This window comes from Dermacentor andersoni, chromosome 1 (genome assembly GCF_023375885.2).
Source record: "Dermacentor andersoni chromosome 1, qqDerAnde1_hic_scaffold, whole genome shotgun sequence".
Lineage (NCBI taxonomy): Eukaryota > Metazoa > Arthropoda > Arachnida > Ixodida > Ixodidae > Dermacentor > Dermacentor andersoni.
Window position 1 is genome coordinate 30,517,880 of NC_092814.1, and position 16,386 is coordinate 30,534,265.

At 44.6% G+C, this 16,386-nt stretch overlaps 1 protein-coding gene across 2 annotated transcripts in view; it reads left to right on the forward strand.

Annotated features, from left to right (window-relative positions):
- Positions 1-16,386, forward strand: part of LOC126546127 (tyrosine-protein phosphatase non-receptor type 23-like) — an 84,963-nt gene that overhangs the window by 34,597 nt on the left and 33,980 nt on the right. Inside the window, exons 15-17 of one of the 2 annotated variants that reach the window (XM_050194226.3) lie at positions 8,826-9,019; positions 9,153-10,564; positions 13,576-13,599. In XM_050194226.3, coding sequence (XP_050050183.1) covers positions 8,826-9,019; positions 9,153-10,564; positions 13,576-13,599 — 1,630 coding nt within the window. The remainder of the gene's footprint in view (positions 1-8,825; positions 9,020-9,152; positions 10,565-13,575; positions 13,600-16,386) is intronic. The other variant, XM_050194227.3, reaches the window with a different exon arrangement.

Genomic DNA, 16,386 nt, shown 5'->3' on the forward strand with positions numbered 1-16,386 from the left:
TCCTGTCTTCTCTTCACTTCATTTTACTTCCTTTCTTCCTGGCGGCAAGGGTTAACCCTGTGTGGCTATCCTACCTTGGGTGCACTATATTTGGTTATAGTAGCGGTGTACAACTGGTGTCGTGCAAACTCTGCCGTGTCCCCTCATTAAGATCCGTGGTGGGTGGTCGGCGCTGTTGCCGAATTTTTTATGTGCATTCATGGCAACTTTTTTACCCCCACTTCCTGATTGCCCTCAGAAACGAGGGCGCACAGAAGATGTCTTCAAGTTTTTTGGCAGTCGAACATAGAACTTTCCCCGCTTTCACATAATCCACTCTGATTAACTTGAAAAGACGATGAGAATGATCTCGCCCTTCGTCGTCTCGAAATCTCTGACTGAAGTTTTCAGTCCCAGTTACAAAGCATCGAAAATGGCAAGCGGTGATCTACTTCTAAAGCTCCGCGATCAGAAAGAACATGAAAAACTGCTCAATATTGTATCTTTTTAGGGTCTTCCAGTAACAGTGACCCTACACCGTACCATGAATACTAGCCGCGATGTTGTCTCCAATGCTGATCTGATAGAATTATCTGAAGCCGAACTTCTAGAGAGTTAGAATGATCAGAACGTGATCAATGTCAAAAGAATTAAAGTGAGGCGTGATGGAAAAGAAATCGATACCAAGCACCTAATACTTACATTTGGCTTAAGCAGTTTGCCTGACACTATCGAGACAAGGTGTAAGATCCGAGTCAGACCATACATCCCAAATCCTCTGTGATGCTTTAAGTGCTAGCAATTCGGCCACAGTTCACAGAACTGCTGAGGCAGTCGGACTTGTGCAAAATGCAGTGCTGACGAATACCTCTCTGAATCATGTCAAAACTCTCTCCACTGTGTGTGTGAACTGTGATGGAGAGCACGCCGCGCACTCACAGTCCTGCCCATCATGGAAAAAGAAAGAAATAGTAGCAATCAAAGTAAAAGAGAAATATCATTCAAGGAGGCACGCAGGTGGGTTTTGTACCTGCCCAAGATCAGCTTTGCACATGTGGCGCATCAGGGGGCGGCGACACAACGGCTTCCGGCGGCTGTCCGGCCCACACGCAGTGAGCCTGCGGCGACTAAAGCTAGCGCTGTTCTGCCACGCCAGCAGAAGGGACCTTCGACCTCCGGGCCAGTGGCCTCAAAGGTCTCGTCTGATGTGTCGAGCCTTCACGTCAAACACAGCGCTCGAAAGAACGCGTGTCCAGTGCCTCGTAAGAGGCAATGGACACAACAACCAGCCAGATGGCAGCGCCAGTGCCTAAGGAGCGGTGAGACTCTCGCGATCACTCCAAAAAAGACAAGCCTCACGTCACAGCGCCTGGAAAGGGCCCGAGAGTTAATCCTTGTCTCTTAAACACACAGCACAAAACACATTTATCATAATGGAAACACAAATGCTACAATGGAATTTCAGAGGACTTCTTCATAACCTCAACGACATTATAGAACTACTACACAAACACAATTCAAAGTTGCTGTGTGTTCAAGAGACACATCTGAAACCTACGAACACCAATTTTCTTTGTAACTACAGCATCTTCCGAAAAGACCGCAGCGAGTCTAACGCCTCCGGCGGTGTAGCCATAGTAGCCGACAAGTCTGTAGCTTGCCGACAGTTCGCCCTTCAGACGTCACTTGAGGCAGTGTCAGTTCAGGTCATTCTTTTTTATAAATTGGTCACTGTATGTTCTATTTACATACACCTGAACCATCATCTTGAAGAAACGAACTTCTATAACTTCGTTCATCAGCTTCCCGTGCCTTACGTACTCGTGGGGGATTTTAGCGCCCATAACACGATATGGGAGACTCGCAATGTGACGCGAGAGGTCGACTCATTGAAAATTTCCTTTTAACGTATGGTGCATGCCTCTTCAATAAGAAACCAACATATTATAATCCACATCATAACTCATACTCGACAATAGACCTGTCGATCAGCTCCGCTTCTATCTTTCCTTATTTAGAATGGGGTGTAATTAAAAATCCATTCGAAAGTGATGACTTCCCTGTAACAGTGAACTTCGTAAACCAACATGACCCCCTCCCACACACACACGTCCCTCACTGGAAACTGGCCTCAGCTGACTGGGAATGTTTTAAGGAGTCCACTTATTTATCACAAGATGTTATTGTTAATTTTAGTATAGATCATGCTGTTTCATACTTTGCCGCTTTTATCATTGACGCCACTGAAAAGTTAATTCCTCAAACAAGTGGCACCCCATTCAAAAGACGGGTCCCCTGGTAGAATGACGATTGTAAAGAGGCGCGGAGGAGACGAAATATAGCTTCGGGCAAACTACGTGAAAGTCCTACAGCCGAAAATCTAATAGAATTTAAACAGGTTTAATTCCCAAGAAAGAAGGACGCGCCGGCAGGCAAAGAGGGCAAGCTGACAGAGGTTTCTCTCGGGTATAAATTCATATACTCAAGAAGCTAAAGTATGGGATGGGCTGAGAAGGCTAAAGGGACAAGAAATTCATCCGTTGCCCCTAGTGAACAATGAAGGTTCAGCTTGGAAGACCAAGCTGACGCTTTTGGGGAACACTTTGAGCGGATTTTCAGTTCTAATCATTATTCCGAGGCATTCCTAAAGCACAAGCCATACCTGCAAACCCTCCTGATTCGCCCAGGAGACTCTTGATTTTTTTACTGAGCTTTCCGATTATACGATCACTGTCTTATATCTCCCGAAAAGTGGTCTCTGTTCGCGTAATAATGGTTTTTGCGAAACCAGCACCGCGGAATCTACAGCCACATCGTAATCGTCAGCATCACCGATTACGGTGTCTAGTAAGCCAACCGATCCAGAGCCAATGTTGCTCTTGCATTTCATGCATGTTTCCTCCATGGTGCTTCTTGTTGCTGCTGCTTGTGTGTATGATTAGTGTTGGCTAGGCCGTGTGTGTGTGTGCGGTGCACCGTGTAAAGTTGCAGGACTCGTGTGCTTGATGCCATGGCGCTATCAAAGCCCAAGAAAAGGTATTTGCAGAAGTTTTTGCGATCTTATACTTCTGAATTTCCGTGATTTTTGATATCAAGAAAAGGAGAACATTCTGCATTTTGTACAACGTGTGGATGCGACGTCAGCATGTCTCACGGTGGCAAAGACGACTTGAAACTGCACGTTTCCACGGCGAAGCATCAAAGCTATGTTTGCACCGCTGAGCAGCAAAATAACATAGTGAACTTTCTCCGGAACAACTGCGACGACAGTGTCATGCGTGGGGAGTGCTTGTTTATGGGATTTCTCGTCGAACACAACCTACCCCTTCGTGTCAGCGACCATGTTGGGCCTCTTCTATGGAAAATGTTTCCGAAATGCAACGAGGCAAAGTGTTATGGATGTGGACGCAACTCTGAGGAATGCGGAGGTGGCCAACCTGAAATTTATTTCACAGGCATCGCTCTCGAGTCTTCGTTTCTTTATTCAGAGTTTACCTGAACTGCTGCCCTGAGATTCCAAGGAATCTGCTGAAGATGGTTTAGAAGCTCTCAAAGCTGAGTTTGCCACACTACACGCGTACAGTCTTCAAGAGGACATTCTGAATGAAGAAAGGTGGGACGTGCAGTGGTCTATGGTTGGAAAAATGAAAAACACTGATGGAAAACATGTTTCACCGAGTTGCTAAGGTGATGCTCTATTTACTCGTGATATCGCATAGCAAGGCAGAGTGTGAGAGGATTTTTATTAAGGCGCGAAAAACTAGGACTGAATTCTGCTCATCAATGTGCAGCACAACCCTTCAACACCTGCTGCTAGTGAAGGGCTGTCAGTCTGGACCATGTTTTGAGCAAAGCTACTCCGATAAATTTTTGAAGTGAGCAAATTGCAAGGTCCCTGCAAAGGGACTCATCCAACACTGAACAATGCCCGTAAATTTGAACCCCCCCCCCCAGTCCTACCGGAAGTTGAAACAGTGAATGTAACCCCCCCCCCCCCCCATTGGCACGAATAAAAAGCCTCCCGATTTTTTATTTCGCCAGGTTGGCAGGTATGACAAGCAAATAGCAGAACGCGAGGTCATTGACTGCAAATGCAGACAAAAAGAATCCCATTACCTGCCTTTTAACATGACCGAGTTGACAGCCTCCTTGACTGCATGTCAGAACTCTGCACCTGGACCTGACAGGATCATGTACGACATGATTAAACACCTCCCCAAAGATACTCAAATAACTCTACTCGCACTTTTCAATGCTGTATGGACTGCCGCGTACCTTCCTACTGCATGGAAAGAAGCCCTTGTCGTCCTGATTCTGAAACAAGGCAAAGACCCCAAATTAATAACAAGTTACCGCCCAATCGCCCTCACAAGTTGTATTTGCAAGTTTTTTGAAAAAATGATAAACTGTCGCGTTTTACACTTCCTTGAGTCAAACAAAATTCTTGATCCATATCAGTGTGGTTTTAGAGAAGGATGATCTACAACTGACCATCTCGTGCGCATCGAAGCAAACATTCATGATGCCTTTGTACATAAACAAGCCTTCTTATCCGTGTTTCTTGATATGGAAAAGGCGTACAATACAACTTGGCTTTATGGAATCCTTTGCAGCCTGTCGGCGCTGGGCATCCACGGCAATATGTTAAACATTATAGAAAGCTACCTACACAACCATACATTCAGTGTAAAAACAGGCAATGCATTGTCGCGTACATTCATACAGGAAACAAGGGTACCCCAGGGAGGCATACTCAGTTGCACGCTCTTTGTCGTTAACATTAACATGCTTCGTACATCATTTCCACCAGCTATTTTTTATTCCATCTATGTAGACGACATACAAATAGGTTTCATATCCTGCAACCTTACAGTGTGTGAGAGACAGATACAGCAGTGCTTAAACAAGGTGGGGCAGACAAAAATGGATTTAATATCAACCCCCACAAAAGTTCTTGTGTTCTCTTTACAAGAAAGAGAGGCCTGGTTCCAGATCCTTTTGTAGAACTGCATGGACAACAAATACCCGTCAACAAAGAGCGCAGATTTCTAGGTGTTATACTTGACTCCAGGCTCACTTTCATTCCACACATAAAATATCTTAAAGTGAAACATCTATAAACAATGAACTTACTGAAAAACCTATCCCGCACAACATGGGGTAGCGACAGGAAGTGTTTATTGAATATTTATTGGAGCCTAATTCGATCAGGATTGGACTATGGTGCCATGGTATATCACTCTGCCAACCCGAGCGCACTAAAGATGCTAGATCCCGTCCACCATCTGGGTATCCGCCTGGCCACTAGCGCATTTAGAACAAGCCCTGTCGAAAGCCTATACATAGTCAGATGAGTGGTCACTCCATCTTCAGAGAACATACATCAGCTTCACCTATTTTCTCAAACTGTACTCTAATCAGGAATTTCCGTGTTCCACCTGTAAGCGACTTGACGCGTGCAACACTTTTTCGTAATAGATCCTCTATGGCACTAGCTTTCTCACTGTGTGCGAGAAAACTTGGCAAAGAAATGCATGTCCCGATTCTCAAATATTGCTGCCTCCAGCTAAGCTATTACCGCCCTGGGAGTGCTGGGAGCATGTGCAAAGTCACATGCTGGCCTATCTTCCGCTGTTGTTGGTCCCTCTTTTTCTAAATCTGACGTATTGAACCCCCTAACAAGTATGTTCACTGCAGAAGCCTATGCAGTACTGTCTGTGGTAAAACATATTAAAAAATTAAAGCTTGAGAGAGCAATAATATTCAGACTCGTTAAGTCTTGTAAAAGCGTTAATCTCTTTACAGAAGCATGCAAATCCTGTTTTTATTGAACTTTACTCACTCTTGTGCAACATTTTATTTATCTCACAGACACGTAGTAATATGCTGGGTTTCTAGCCATAGAGGAATCGAGGGTATTGTGCTTGCCAACGAAATCGCCAAATCAATAGCATTGCAAGATATTCGTTCTGCTGCTGCCCCTGCCACAAACATGAAGCCTTTCTTACTGAACTAACTGGGAAGCCACTGGCAACGCTTGTGGGATGCTGAAGCGAGCAATAAGCTCCACGTAATCAAGCTGAAGTTAGGCTTCTGGCCCCCAACTACAAAAACACGAAGAACAGATGTCCTATTCACTCGACTCAGAATAGGACACACATTTGGCACTCATAACTTTCTGTTGACTGGTAACGAGCCTCCAACCTGTGGTACATGTGGTGTCAGGCCGACCGTCCTCCACATCTTCCTGGAGTGTCGGGAAGCCGAAAGAGAGGGAAAAAAAAAACATTTTCCTCTTGCATACCGCTATTGTGTCCCTCTTCATCCGGCTATGTTCCTTGGTAAAGGACCACTTTTTGAGACGAAAGCAGTCCTCACTTTTTTGAATGAAGTTGTCCTACATGTTATAAGCCCATTAAATTCGTAGCCCGTCCTCTTTCCAGGGGATGCCGCTGTGATAGTTGTTTTGTATAGCACATGCCTCCAGGCCCCTGTGTTTCGAGGGCTCTGGTGAGGCAGTAGTGCTCTAGCCAATGTTAGCACCTGATGTATCTTATATATCGCATCATTCTTTCGCAGTGCACGTTAATGCTCATAGTACATGTCATTAGTCATTGCCATAATCTTATTACACGTAGATTTTGCCCAATTTACAGCGGCCATTTTTAGGCCCCTTTGCAGCCACGTCACATCAACTTCATAGAACACATCATTCCACTGTTAACTCATTAATACTGGCATGGTGCTCTTTGGCCATACCTGGCCCTTGCGCCACTAAGCACCACACATTCATTCAATGTGATATGATTGGGATCCATTTGTTGCCATTGACATGGTAAATGTAGCCATGTAAAGCCCCACTGTGCAGCTTGAATTAAGATGTCGACGAAGTCGGGCGTTCAGAGGTGAAGAAAACCTTCCGCGCGTTCAGTAGTTCAGCAGTATGGGTGGACACATTGGTGGGACACAAGGACATATGGGCTGTCAGGCCTTAGCCAATCGAGTGTTGCGATGGGTAAATCTGATGAAGATGAAGCAGTAGTTGAGGTTCAGGAGTTTGAGTTAAGGTGGTAAGCAACACAGATTTCTCAGAGGAGCGAATAAGGCCAGGGGTAATCAGAATCCCTCGAGATAGGGTATGACCGTAAGGTAGAATGAGTACGTCGCCATCCGCAATGTTGTTGGAGTTGACACTTATAATCTCCTCTCTAGATGGCCAAAGAACGTAATCGGAAGAGGTGACGAGATGGAACGCGTTCTTCATAGCTATGAAGAGAATAGCCAGCGGTATCCATTTGTATGAGGCGCTGACGACAAGAAATAGAAGCGGACGCAGAAGATAAGAAGTCACACCCTAAGATGAGTTCGTGGGTACACTCACGAAATACCGCAAAAGCAGTGTGGTGACAAATTCCGTCTGTGGAGACACAAACAGTACACTGCATGATTGGACAAATAATAGTGTTGGATGCTCCATGAAGAGAAGGGCCGGAGTAAGGGGTGGTCACTTTTCTGAGGCGGGAACAAAAGTCTGCACAAATAATTGAAATTGAATTGTGTCAACGAGAGCTTCGACACGTACACCTTCTATAAACACTGGCAACAAGTTCAGTGGTCACTCTGGAGAAATTGTAGACCGTCCAGTGGATGCAGTTTCCCCTCCTAAAGCTGCATTGAGGAGTTTTCAGAATGGGCATTCGTGACATGAGAAGCGGTCCAGAGATGCGACACTGAACAACGACGTGGAGAAGGTGACCTGCGACGAGATTCACAAGAATTCACAGGCATATCAGTAGGGTAGGGAGGAGAAGGTGACCAGTGATAGGAAGAGTGGTAGGACGTGCACTGATAGCCCATTGCTGGGCGCACACCTGCATGTTCCTCAGGAGCATAGCCACGTTGCTCATCCTGTTGACACCTTCGGCAAAATCGGGAGATGTGTCCTCGATAGCCACAGTAATAGCAGATTGGTCTGGCATGACATGAAGTGGCCTAGTAACGCTGTACCTGCACTGGCGGTGACGAAATCACTGGAGCATGGTCTTCTGCTATAGGCAGAGCGGCGGTAATGGCTGTAGAGAGCACCACAATATTGGCATACGTTGGTACTTGACAAGTGCAGGGGCCATCAGAGCACAGTAGACATCAAGCGGATCTAATCTCTTTCCTTATGATGTCACGCAAGCCAGTCGGTGAAGAAGGGATGGTATTTTTCGGAGTGCAAGAAGAGCACCACCTGTGAAGCCCTTCACGAACAATGTCGCGGATCAACGTGCTCAAGTCCATGGCCGAAGGGAGACGAATGACCAAGGTATCGGTGCATAGCTGAAGGGTCTGGAGTTCCTCAAGTCACTGGCCAGTAGTGATCACATCCTTGATGGTAGCAGGGTTTTGCACAGCAAGGGCATTGAAGGCAATGGTGTTTATGCTTTTAATAATGTGGCATGTTCGGTTGGTCTGGGACATGGTGGTATTCACCATAATTTTTGTGTTCACACTAAATTCACCCAATATTTTGTCATTTGCTGTGACTGGCTTTTTCTGTAATGAACAGTTAGCAGGAATTGTTTAGGCACAGGTCAAAATATCCTCAAGCTTTTATATTGTACATAAATAATAGGTTTGGCTAAATTCAGAGCGTGAACTATTGGGACACGAGCTAAGGCACAAGAAAAGACAGGACACGGCGCTCAAGAGAATCTTTTCTTGTGCCTGTGTCCCAGTAGTTCGCGCTCTGAATTTAGCCATGCTTCCATACCAACTCACCCATTTTTCACTATTAATACGTTTGGCTGCATCAGGTGTTTAGGCACAATTTCTACTCACTGTGTTTGGTCTCATTGCAGGCGGGAAGCCATGGTGGCATCATTGATTGCATCATTTGAAGCTTATGAAGATTTGGTGGCTAAAACTCAGAAGGGTGTTGAGTTCTATAAAAAGATGCAGACAAATGTGGGCAAGCTCCTGGCCAGACTTCGCAGTGTTATCAAAGTGCAGGATGAAGAGCGTGCACTCCAGCTGGAAGCACAAGCGCGTAAAGGTATGAGCCTCTGAAATGCTGTGTGTAAATCTTTCACGTAGCAGTGCGTGCTTCATATTTCAGCACTTGGCATTACAGTAATTGGAATGTGGCATTAAATTGTTAATATTTTACACACTTTTGTATTTTCCAGCTGGGAAACTAGGGGGCCTTCCCAGTTCATCCTCAGGAAGCATGAAGCTGAAGGACTTCTTGCCATACATGACAGGCCAAGGCATGCCACTGCCAGCAGAAACAACTGGTACATCTGCCTACTACTCAACAACCAGTTATGCAGGTTATCAAACACCGCACGTCATACCGCAAGTAAGCAGTGACAAAGGCACCTCTGAGACCTCAGATAAAGCAGCAGATGTTGTGGGTATGGGCGTGCGTCCCACACCACTTGGATCTGAGCAGCCTTCTCCTCAGCTTTCTGTCCAAAGTGATGGCTACATGCCTGGTTCCTACTCAACAGCACCCTTCTCTGAAAACTACTCAAGTTCTGATAAATACAGCAAGCCAGTGTTGTCACAGATGCCTGCAAACAGTTCCTTGCAGCCTGGCATTTCAAACAACCCATCAATGGCCTACCATGCAGGTTATACTGAGGCAGCATCAAGTGTAGCATCTGGTATGAATGCTGCCATACCTGGCAGGACCTGTGCTGGTGTACCACGTGAGAGAACAGCAATGGGACCCATGTTGGAGTATCATGGCTTCACAGAATACACACCTTCAGGCATGTACAACCTGCCAACCAGCCCTGCATCTACTCTGACCTACACTTTTCGCAATAACAACCATCCATCACAAGGCCCTGAAAACTACCGACCACCTGAGAGCTCCACTTTCCTGGCCTCCACTAACAACACGTATGCCTATGGCCAGAGTGTGATGAGTCCCCAGCAAGGTGCTCAACAGGGTATGTCCTACCAGTCTTATCCCAATGCATCAGCATCTTCCACGTCTCTTCCTGCCCAGTCAATGTACCATGGACTTGGTTATGGCCAGCACCCGTCAACGCTAAGCATTCAGGCCCCCGTTTCATATGCTCAAAGCTACAACCCTCAGCAGCAGGGCACACGTGCATTGACACCCGGCCAACAGCCAGCATCTGGAGACAATCATCGTGCTCCAATGGCATCTATGTGTGGGGCCTACCCTGGCAGCTATTATGCTTGCAGTGCTGATCAGCCTGATGCACAGCAGCAGCTGGCCTTTCAAGCTGCAGTGCCACAGTCGTCAAACTTGCCTGCAGCACAGGCCTATGCCAACAGCTCGTGGGACTACCAGTCTACTCAGATGATGCAGTACCCTTCTGCAGTGGGATCAGCTTCTGGAATGGCCGCAGTCGAGGCAGCAGGTGTGGTACCTTTGCAGCCAGTGGCAGCCGCACCAGGCACTGCAGGGGAGGTCCATGCACCACAGCCTCTGCAGCCTGGGACCTATGTGATGGACTCCACTGTGCCTCTTGTGCCTGAGGCAGCCAAGAAAGACCTGCTTTCCGCGACACTTGACTCCACACAGGATGTAAAAGCTCAAGCAGCTGTCCTTCAACCGCAGGTATGTGTATGAGCTGCTGTATTAGTATGTTGGCAGACTTGATGTGTTGCTGAAACATAGTTGACAGCATGGAGGGCACTGGTAAGTGTTGAAAATTGCCTATGTTTCTACATTTTCAGAGTTTATTTTAGGACAAGAACAGAGGTTGTTTTTCTATTTTATTTTCTAAAATATAAGAATTTATTGAAGCTTTTCTTTTTTGATGGTGCAATGAAATTCAAGGTTCTTGGCCTTCTTTGTTATTCATTCTTTAGTTTCGCCCATGCTTCAAAAACAGCCTTGACTGCATGAAAAAGAAGAAAGAACATTGTAGCAGCAGGAAATTTTTTCTTTAATTACAGTCACTGTATACAATTGTCAAATGTTTGATCACCACTACAATTTACTGTAATACGTGTATACATGAATGCATATTTACCAATGTAGGAATCAGTCATTGCAGTGCTGTTCCTACTTATTCAATGAACCATCAAGAATACCCTTTCAACATTTGTAGTGTATACAGGAGAGGCCAGTAGGTCCAGAGCAGTATGTGAAAGGGCAGCCCCGTCTTGGGCTTGCATTGCCCCTAAAACTAGGGGTGCAGCAATTTATTCCTATATTCACACCTATACACACCCTCCTATATTCACACCTGATATTCTGAGAAATCGTCCGTGTGGTAAAACAGCAGAAAACAACGCAGCAGAAAACAGCTCCACCTTCAAGTTTGACTGCACAATTTAAGCACTGTACCACAATAAATCGTTGCTGTAGTGCAAGTTGTGAGGAATGTCTCGCTAGCTCGGCTACATTTACATTTGCATGCAGCCATCGTCCACACAAAGGTTGACACAGATGCACCATTCCATTGGCTTAGCTTCTGGTTCCTTAATTATTGTGAGTTCATTTGAATTTTTCGCTAGGAACCTCAGCTTGATAATAGGTTACGGGAGGAGTTCACTGTCGCAATGAGCACATTCAGTTTCTTACACTTTTTTCCGCTAATTTAGTCGGGGCACGGTCACATGATCACAAGTGAGGCCTCAGAAAGTCCAAGTTTTTTGGATAAATACAAATCTGATTTTTTACTGTTGAGTGCTTTTTAGATGTTTTTTATTAAACCAATAATTTGGAGGACACTTAAGCTTTGCCTTTAAGAGTGGAATGCAATAGCATTCAAAGATCCCTGACTGCTTCTCACACTTCCCAGCAACTGCAGCGTATGTAACTGTAATGTTTACCGGTAAACGCTTGCGGCGAATGCTATGCACGAAGGCGGGCTATCTGGTAGAAAGGCGGCCTCTTGCATGGGCCGCGATGCAGCGTAAGCGAGCGCCATCACGCCGCTCCGTGGGCTCCGAGATAGTTATGCGCCGGCGTGCGCGTAAATATCTTGGCCTTAACAGGCTCATTAATGCTATCACGTTAAAATGTAGAACCCTATAAATACCCAAGTACAGTAAAACATGAAATACTGATTCAATATCAGTTTATTCTAAATCTTATGCAATGGATTAAATTTCGACATTCCCATACACTCAATGTAGATTTAGCCAGATAATTCAGATAGCCAGTGCATTCTTGCTTGGACTGTGGCTTCCCAGACCGACCGTACTGAGTGGTACGAGGAGTTCTCTGTGCTGGCAAACAAGAGCTGCGAGTAGTGCGGACAAGATGGCAATATCAGCGCCTTGTGGACACCTGTTCCTTTAAAGGGCCCCTCACCAGGCCCCATAGCAAATTTTGGTTATACGCTGGAGGTTGTTACGTGACCTCTAGGGAGCATCCTGCTGCAAAAATTTTTCAAGTCTGCTCATTAATAGCCGAGATAGAAATATTTCAGTGCCGCGAACCCTTGATTTCAGCAGGTGGGCTCCACTGCATAGCGAGACTCCCGCTCCACTCGCCTTGTCTAGCCTTCGCAAGTTAAATTCCTTCCCTGCATTCTCCCATGCCAGACCTCAAGGATAGCGTGACACATGCGTCATGGGCTGCTGTGCCTTCACTCCCCCCCCCCCTCCCCCCCCGGTGCTTTGCATTTCCGCTGATGGCGTCACACGTGAACTGTTGTCTTGTTTGCGCAGCGCACGATTTTGCATGCTGTGCACAAGAAAACATGATTAGCGGTGTAATTCAGTGCTGTACGAATACTGAGGCAGAACAAGCAGATCGCAGAGCATGATCACGCCACTGGAGCACAGTAGAAAATGGCATAGTTTTGGTACCTACGCAAGTGACCGCACAACCGTAGGAACAAGCAGAAGAAGCGGAAGTACATCTCTCTTGCTTCGATGCGAAGTAAAGCAAAAAACACGCTGACATTCCGTTTGTGTTTTATTATTTCTCTAAACTTCAATTTGTCAATTCAAGCAACAAATCACACAAATAACAGATGGTGCCTTAAATAATTCTCGAAGTCACGTGTCACCACGCACGACGTCACACTGCAGACTCGAGTACGTAGGTGCAGGGACGCGAGTATGTTGTCCTCCGGCTTGGAGCGCGGCGGCTGCGAGGAGAAAGAAAAACGGCATTCGGTTTGAAATTTCAGATCTTTCCACGGTGCGTAGCAATGTAATACTTTGCAGACACGATCGTTATCACGCAATGTATGCTCTGAGCTTGTCAGCTCAAAATGGCCGGACCTGGTGAGGGGCCCTTTAATAGGTGCTGTCATGTTTCCTGACTGGAAGTACACCATGGACAAGTGATGCGACACTGTTAATATGCATACTCATACACAGTGCAATGCCTACATCAAAACTACAGCCAAAACATGTCAATATTACTGCCTAAAAATGCTCTCTTGTGCAACACTGACCTTACTTGTGTACAACTATGGGGATTTCTTAATGCTGTGCAGGATTTTATTTATCTGTTTATTTGTTTGTTCCTTTCTTTAAAGTTATTCTTGTTTTCTTTCTTTTTCATGAACTTTTGTATCTACTATTATTCAAAGTGTATGTTTGTTTTCCTCACCCTTTAGTGTTGTCCTTCCTTCCTTCTTTTTCTCCTTTTCTTGGCCACAGGACAGTTCAGATGTCCACCAACAGGTGAGACAGTTGTGATGCCCACGGCCTTTCCTCTTCTGTTACCTTTCTTTGTTTTTGTACAGTAAAACCAACTAATTAACTGGGTTTGTCAGCATCTCAAGAAAACTATGCTGATAACTACAGAAGACAGCACCCTCACATTTGCAGCAATTGATGCTTGATGTAACTGTGTAGCAGGTAAAGTGTACCGATGTTCTGTGCTCCTTTCCCATAAAAAATTGTCAGACTGTCAATAATAGTCCAATTAGGTGGATTTTCAAAGTATCCAGAAATAGATAGGTTGAAAATCCACTTAGTTGGACTATTATTGACAGTGTCTATTATGACTGTTATTAACAGTGTGTGCTAGAATCCAGTTATTTGTTTATCACGAAAGAAGTGTTACATTGAATTTTAAAGCAACCAAAGACAAGACCTGGCAAGTTTCAAGAACCTTTCCTGTCCAAAACAGCCCAAATAGCAGAAAGTACATTAAAATTTGTGATGCTGCAATGACATACCAAGGCTGTGTAGCAGTTTGAAAAAAAAAAAACTTGGCAGTCAAAGGGCTAAAGTAGCTCATAGGGTGTACAGAAAAAAGTGAACAATTCATGTTTTTATTTACATTACCAGTGCTCAGCATATGGATAGAAAGTAATAATAGTTTGAAGTCGCCATTCATAAGAAACATATGTAACCGAAGCTACGATTACCAGTGCTCTCATCTGCAATTCTAAGCCTAGTTGTCTAACACTAACACATCATTTCATGTATACAGTCTAATTAACTTTTGAATTGGCAGAGTAAGAATAAGTATGGAATGCTAGTGGCAGGGGATGAAACCTGGCTCTATCACAAGGATTCCAAAATAAACAAGAGGAAATGCGACTTCTCCTTTGCCCATAAAATTGAATAGTTTCTCAGGAAAGGTTATGGCAGTAAGCTTTTTTTCGGGCATGAGCATCGTGTTCTACTGATTATCTACCACCCAAGTCACTCTAAAGGTGCCTGAGCCGTTCAAGACGCTATAAAAGGTGCCCATAATGTCCAAGTTCTGTGTCAGTTCCACAGAGCTATTATAGAAAAGTGGTAAGGGAAATTGAGCAAAAATACCTTTGCGCCTACATGTCGCATGCTCTGCAAGATGCTGAGGATGAAGTGGTGGCCACTAACCAAGTCAAGGTGAAGAACAGACTTTTCAGAGACCGTATGGGTTCCTTGATCACGCTAATTTGATCGCAGTTCTAAGTTAGTGGTGGAGAAGACAAACAGGAAAGCTCTTAGCACAATATCGCATCTGTATGCTATTGGACTAAAATTTATATGAACAGCATTCTGTTGGAGTATCCACTGTTTCCTTTCTTGGCTGTACCCTGTAGGAAGCTTACCGTAAGCTCGCCTGCTGAATTGTTCGAATATATTGAATGTTGTTAGATGATGAACTGGTTTTGATGATAGTCAATGAATCCAATGGGAATGTCACTCTGTGTAATGCCTTGTTTTGAGCTGTACCACACACTGCCAAAGCTCTCTTAGTAAAATAACACACTGTTAGCATGCGCAGCTAATGTGAGAAAGATTAAAACTCACTGTATATATTTGTTCCACAATTTTTGTTGATTACTAGCATGTAGCTGGTGCTTTTATAGTATGGTGCACAATAAGCTTCAGTACGTTACTTTTATTTATTCTTTAAGTTAGTTACTTCTGTCTACCTCAAAGACCTGCTTTTTATACAAGAATATTCACAATCAGCAATAGCAAAATAAGCATTCCGGGTAAGAAATTTCTTGATTTTACAAAATGACTAAGGGGTTAATGGATTGGTGAAATAAGTTTAACAAATTATTTGATTTAAGCATTCGGTATGTGCCACTGAGTGTGTATGCGTTCTTGGTAAATCCTTCAGAATGGGCATGTCCCACTGCCATTCCTACATAAAACCTGAATATATAATGTCGGCTCACATATGTCTATAAAGCACACAAATCTGTTTATAGAATGGTGAATTATATTTTACAGATTTTTTATTTACTTTGCTATCTTTGATTTAGCCATATACATTCCATGACCTTACACGTTGCATAAGATGCAAGTAAACAAATTGTACAGATTGTCGTGAGTTGTGAAGCATTTAATTAACTGCTTTACTTAAGCTTCGCTTCCCATAAATTCGAAACATGAATTTGATCTGCATATTTTTTTTTGTGCTAGAAGTTTATGCAAATTCATAAGCTGTTTATTTTTATTCAGAGTTGTATGGCATTGTTTATTGGTGCTGATAATACTACTGTAGCTGAAAGCTGAAACATCACTTCATATTTTTGTTTCATCATTTAATCTAATTTTCGTGCCCTTTGCATATTCTCTGGTACAGTAAAAGCTCGTTAATTTGAACCGCAAGGGGAAGCCGCTTCAGTTCGAATTAACAAAAGTTTGAACTAACGAAAGTGAAGGAGAACAACAGTACACTGCGATTTGGAAGCAGTAGGGCATGTCAGAAATTTGGCGCGTCAGAAAGTGATGGCGTGTGCCACGGGCACCCGTCATCTTCAAGTCGCAGCTCTGGGCCCGACTGTGTCACACCACCAATGTCCACTGAAACAAACGTTAGCCGATGCTTAACACCATCACAAAGAATGGCGATGGCCGGTACCTCCTAAGCTGAAAACAGACGTGCACAATCGATGAAGACTGCCAAGACAAAGACGCTGAACATGTGAAGGTGGCGAAGGCCCTGATTCGTCAGTTCTTGATTGCAAGCGCAGCTGCGACGCACTTGATTCACTGTGTTTTGGTGCTTGCCGC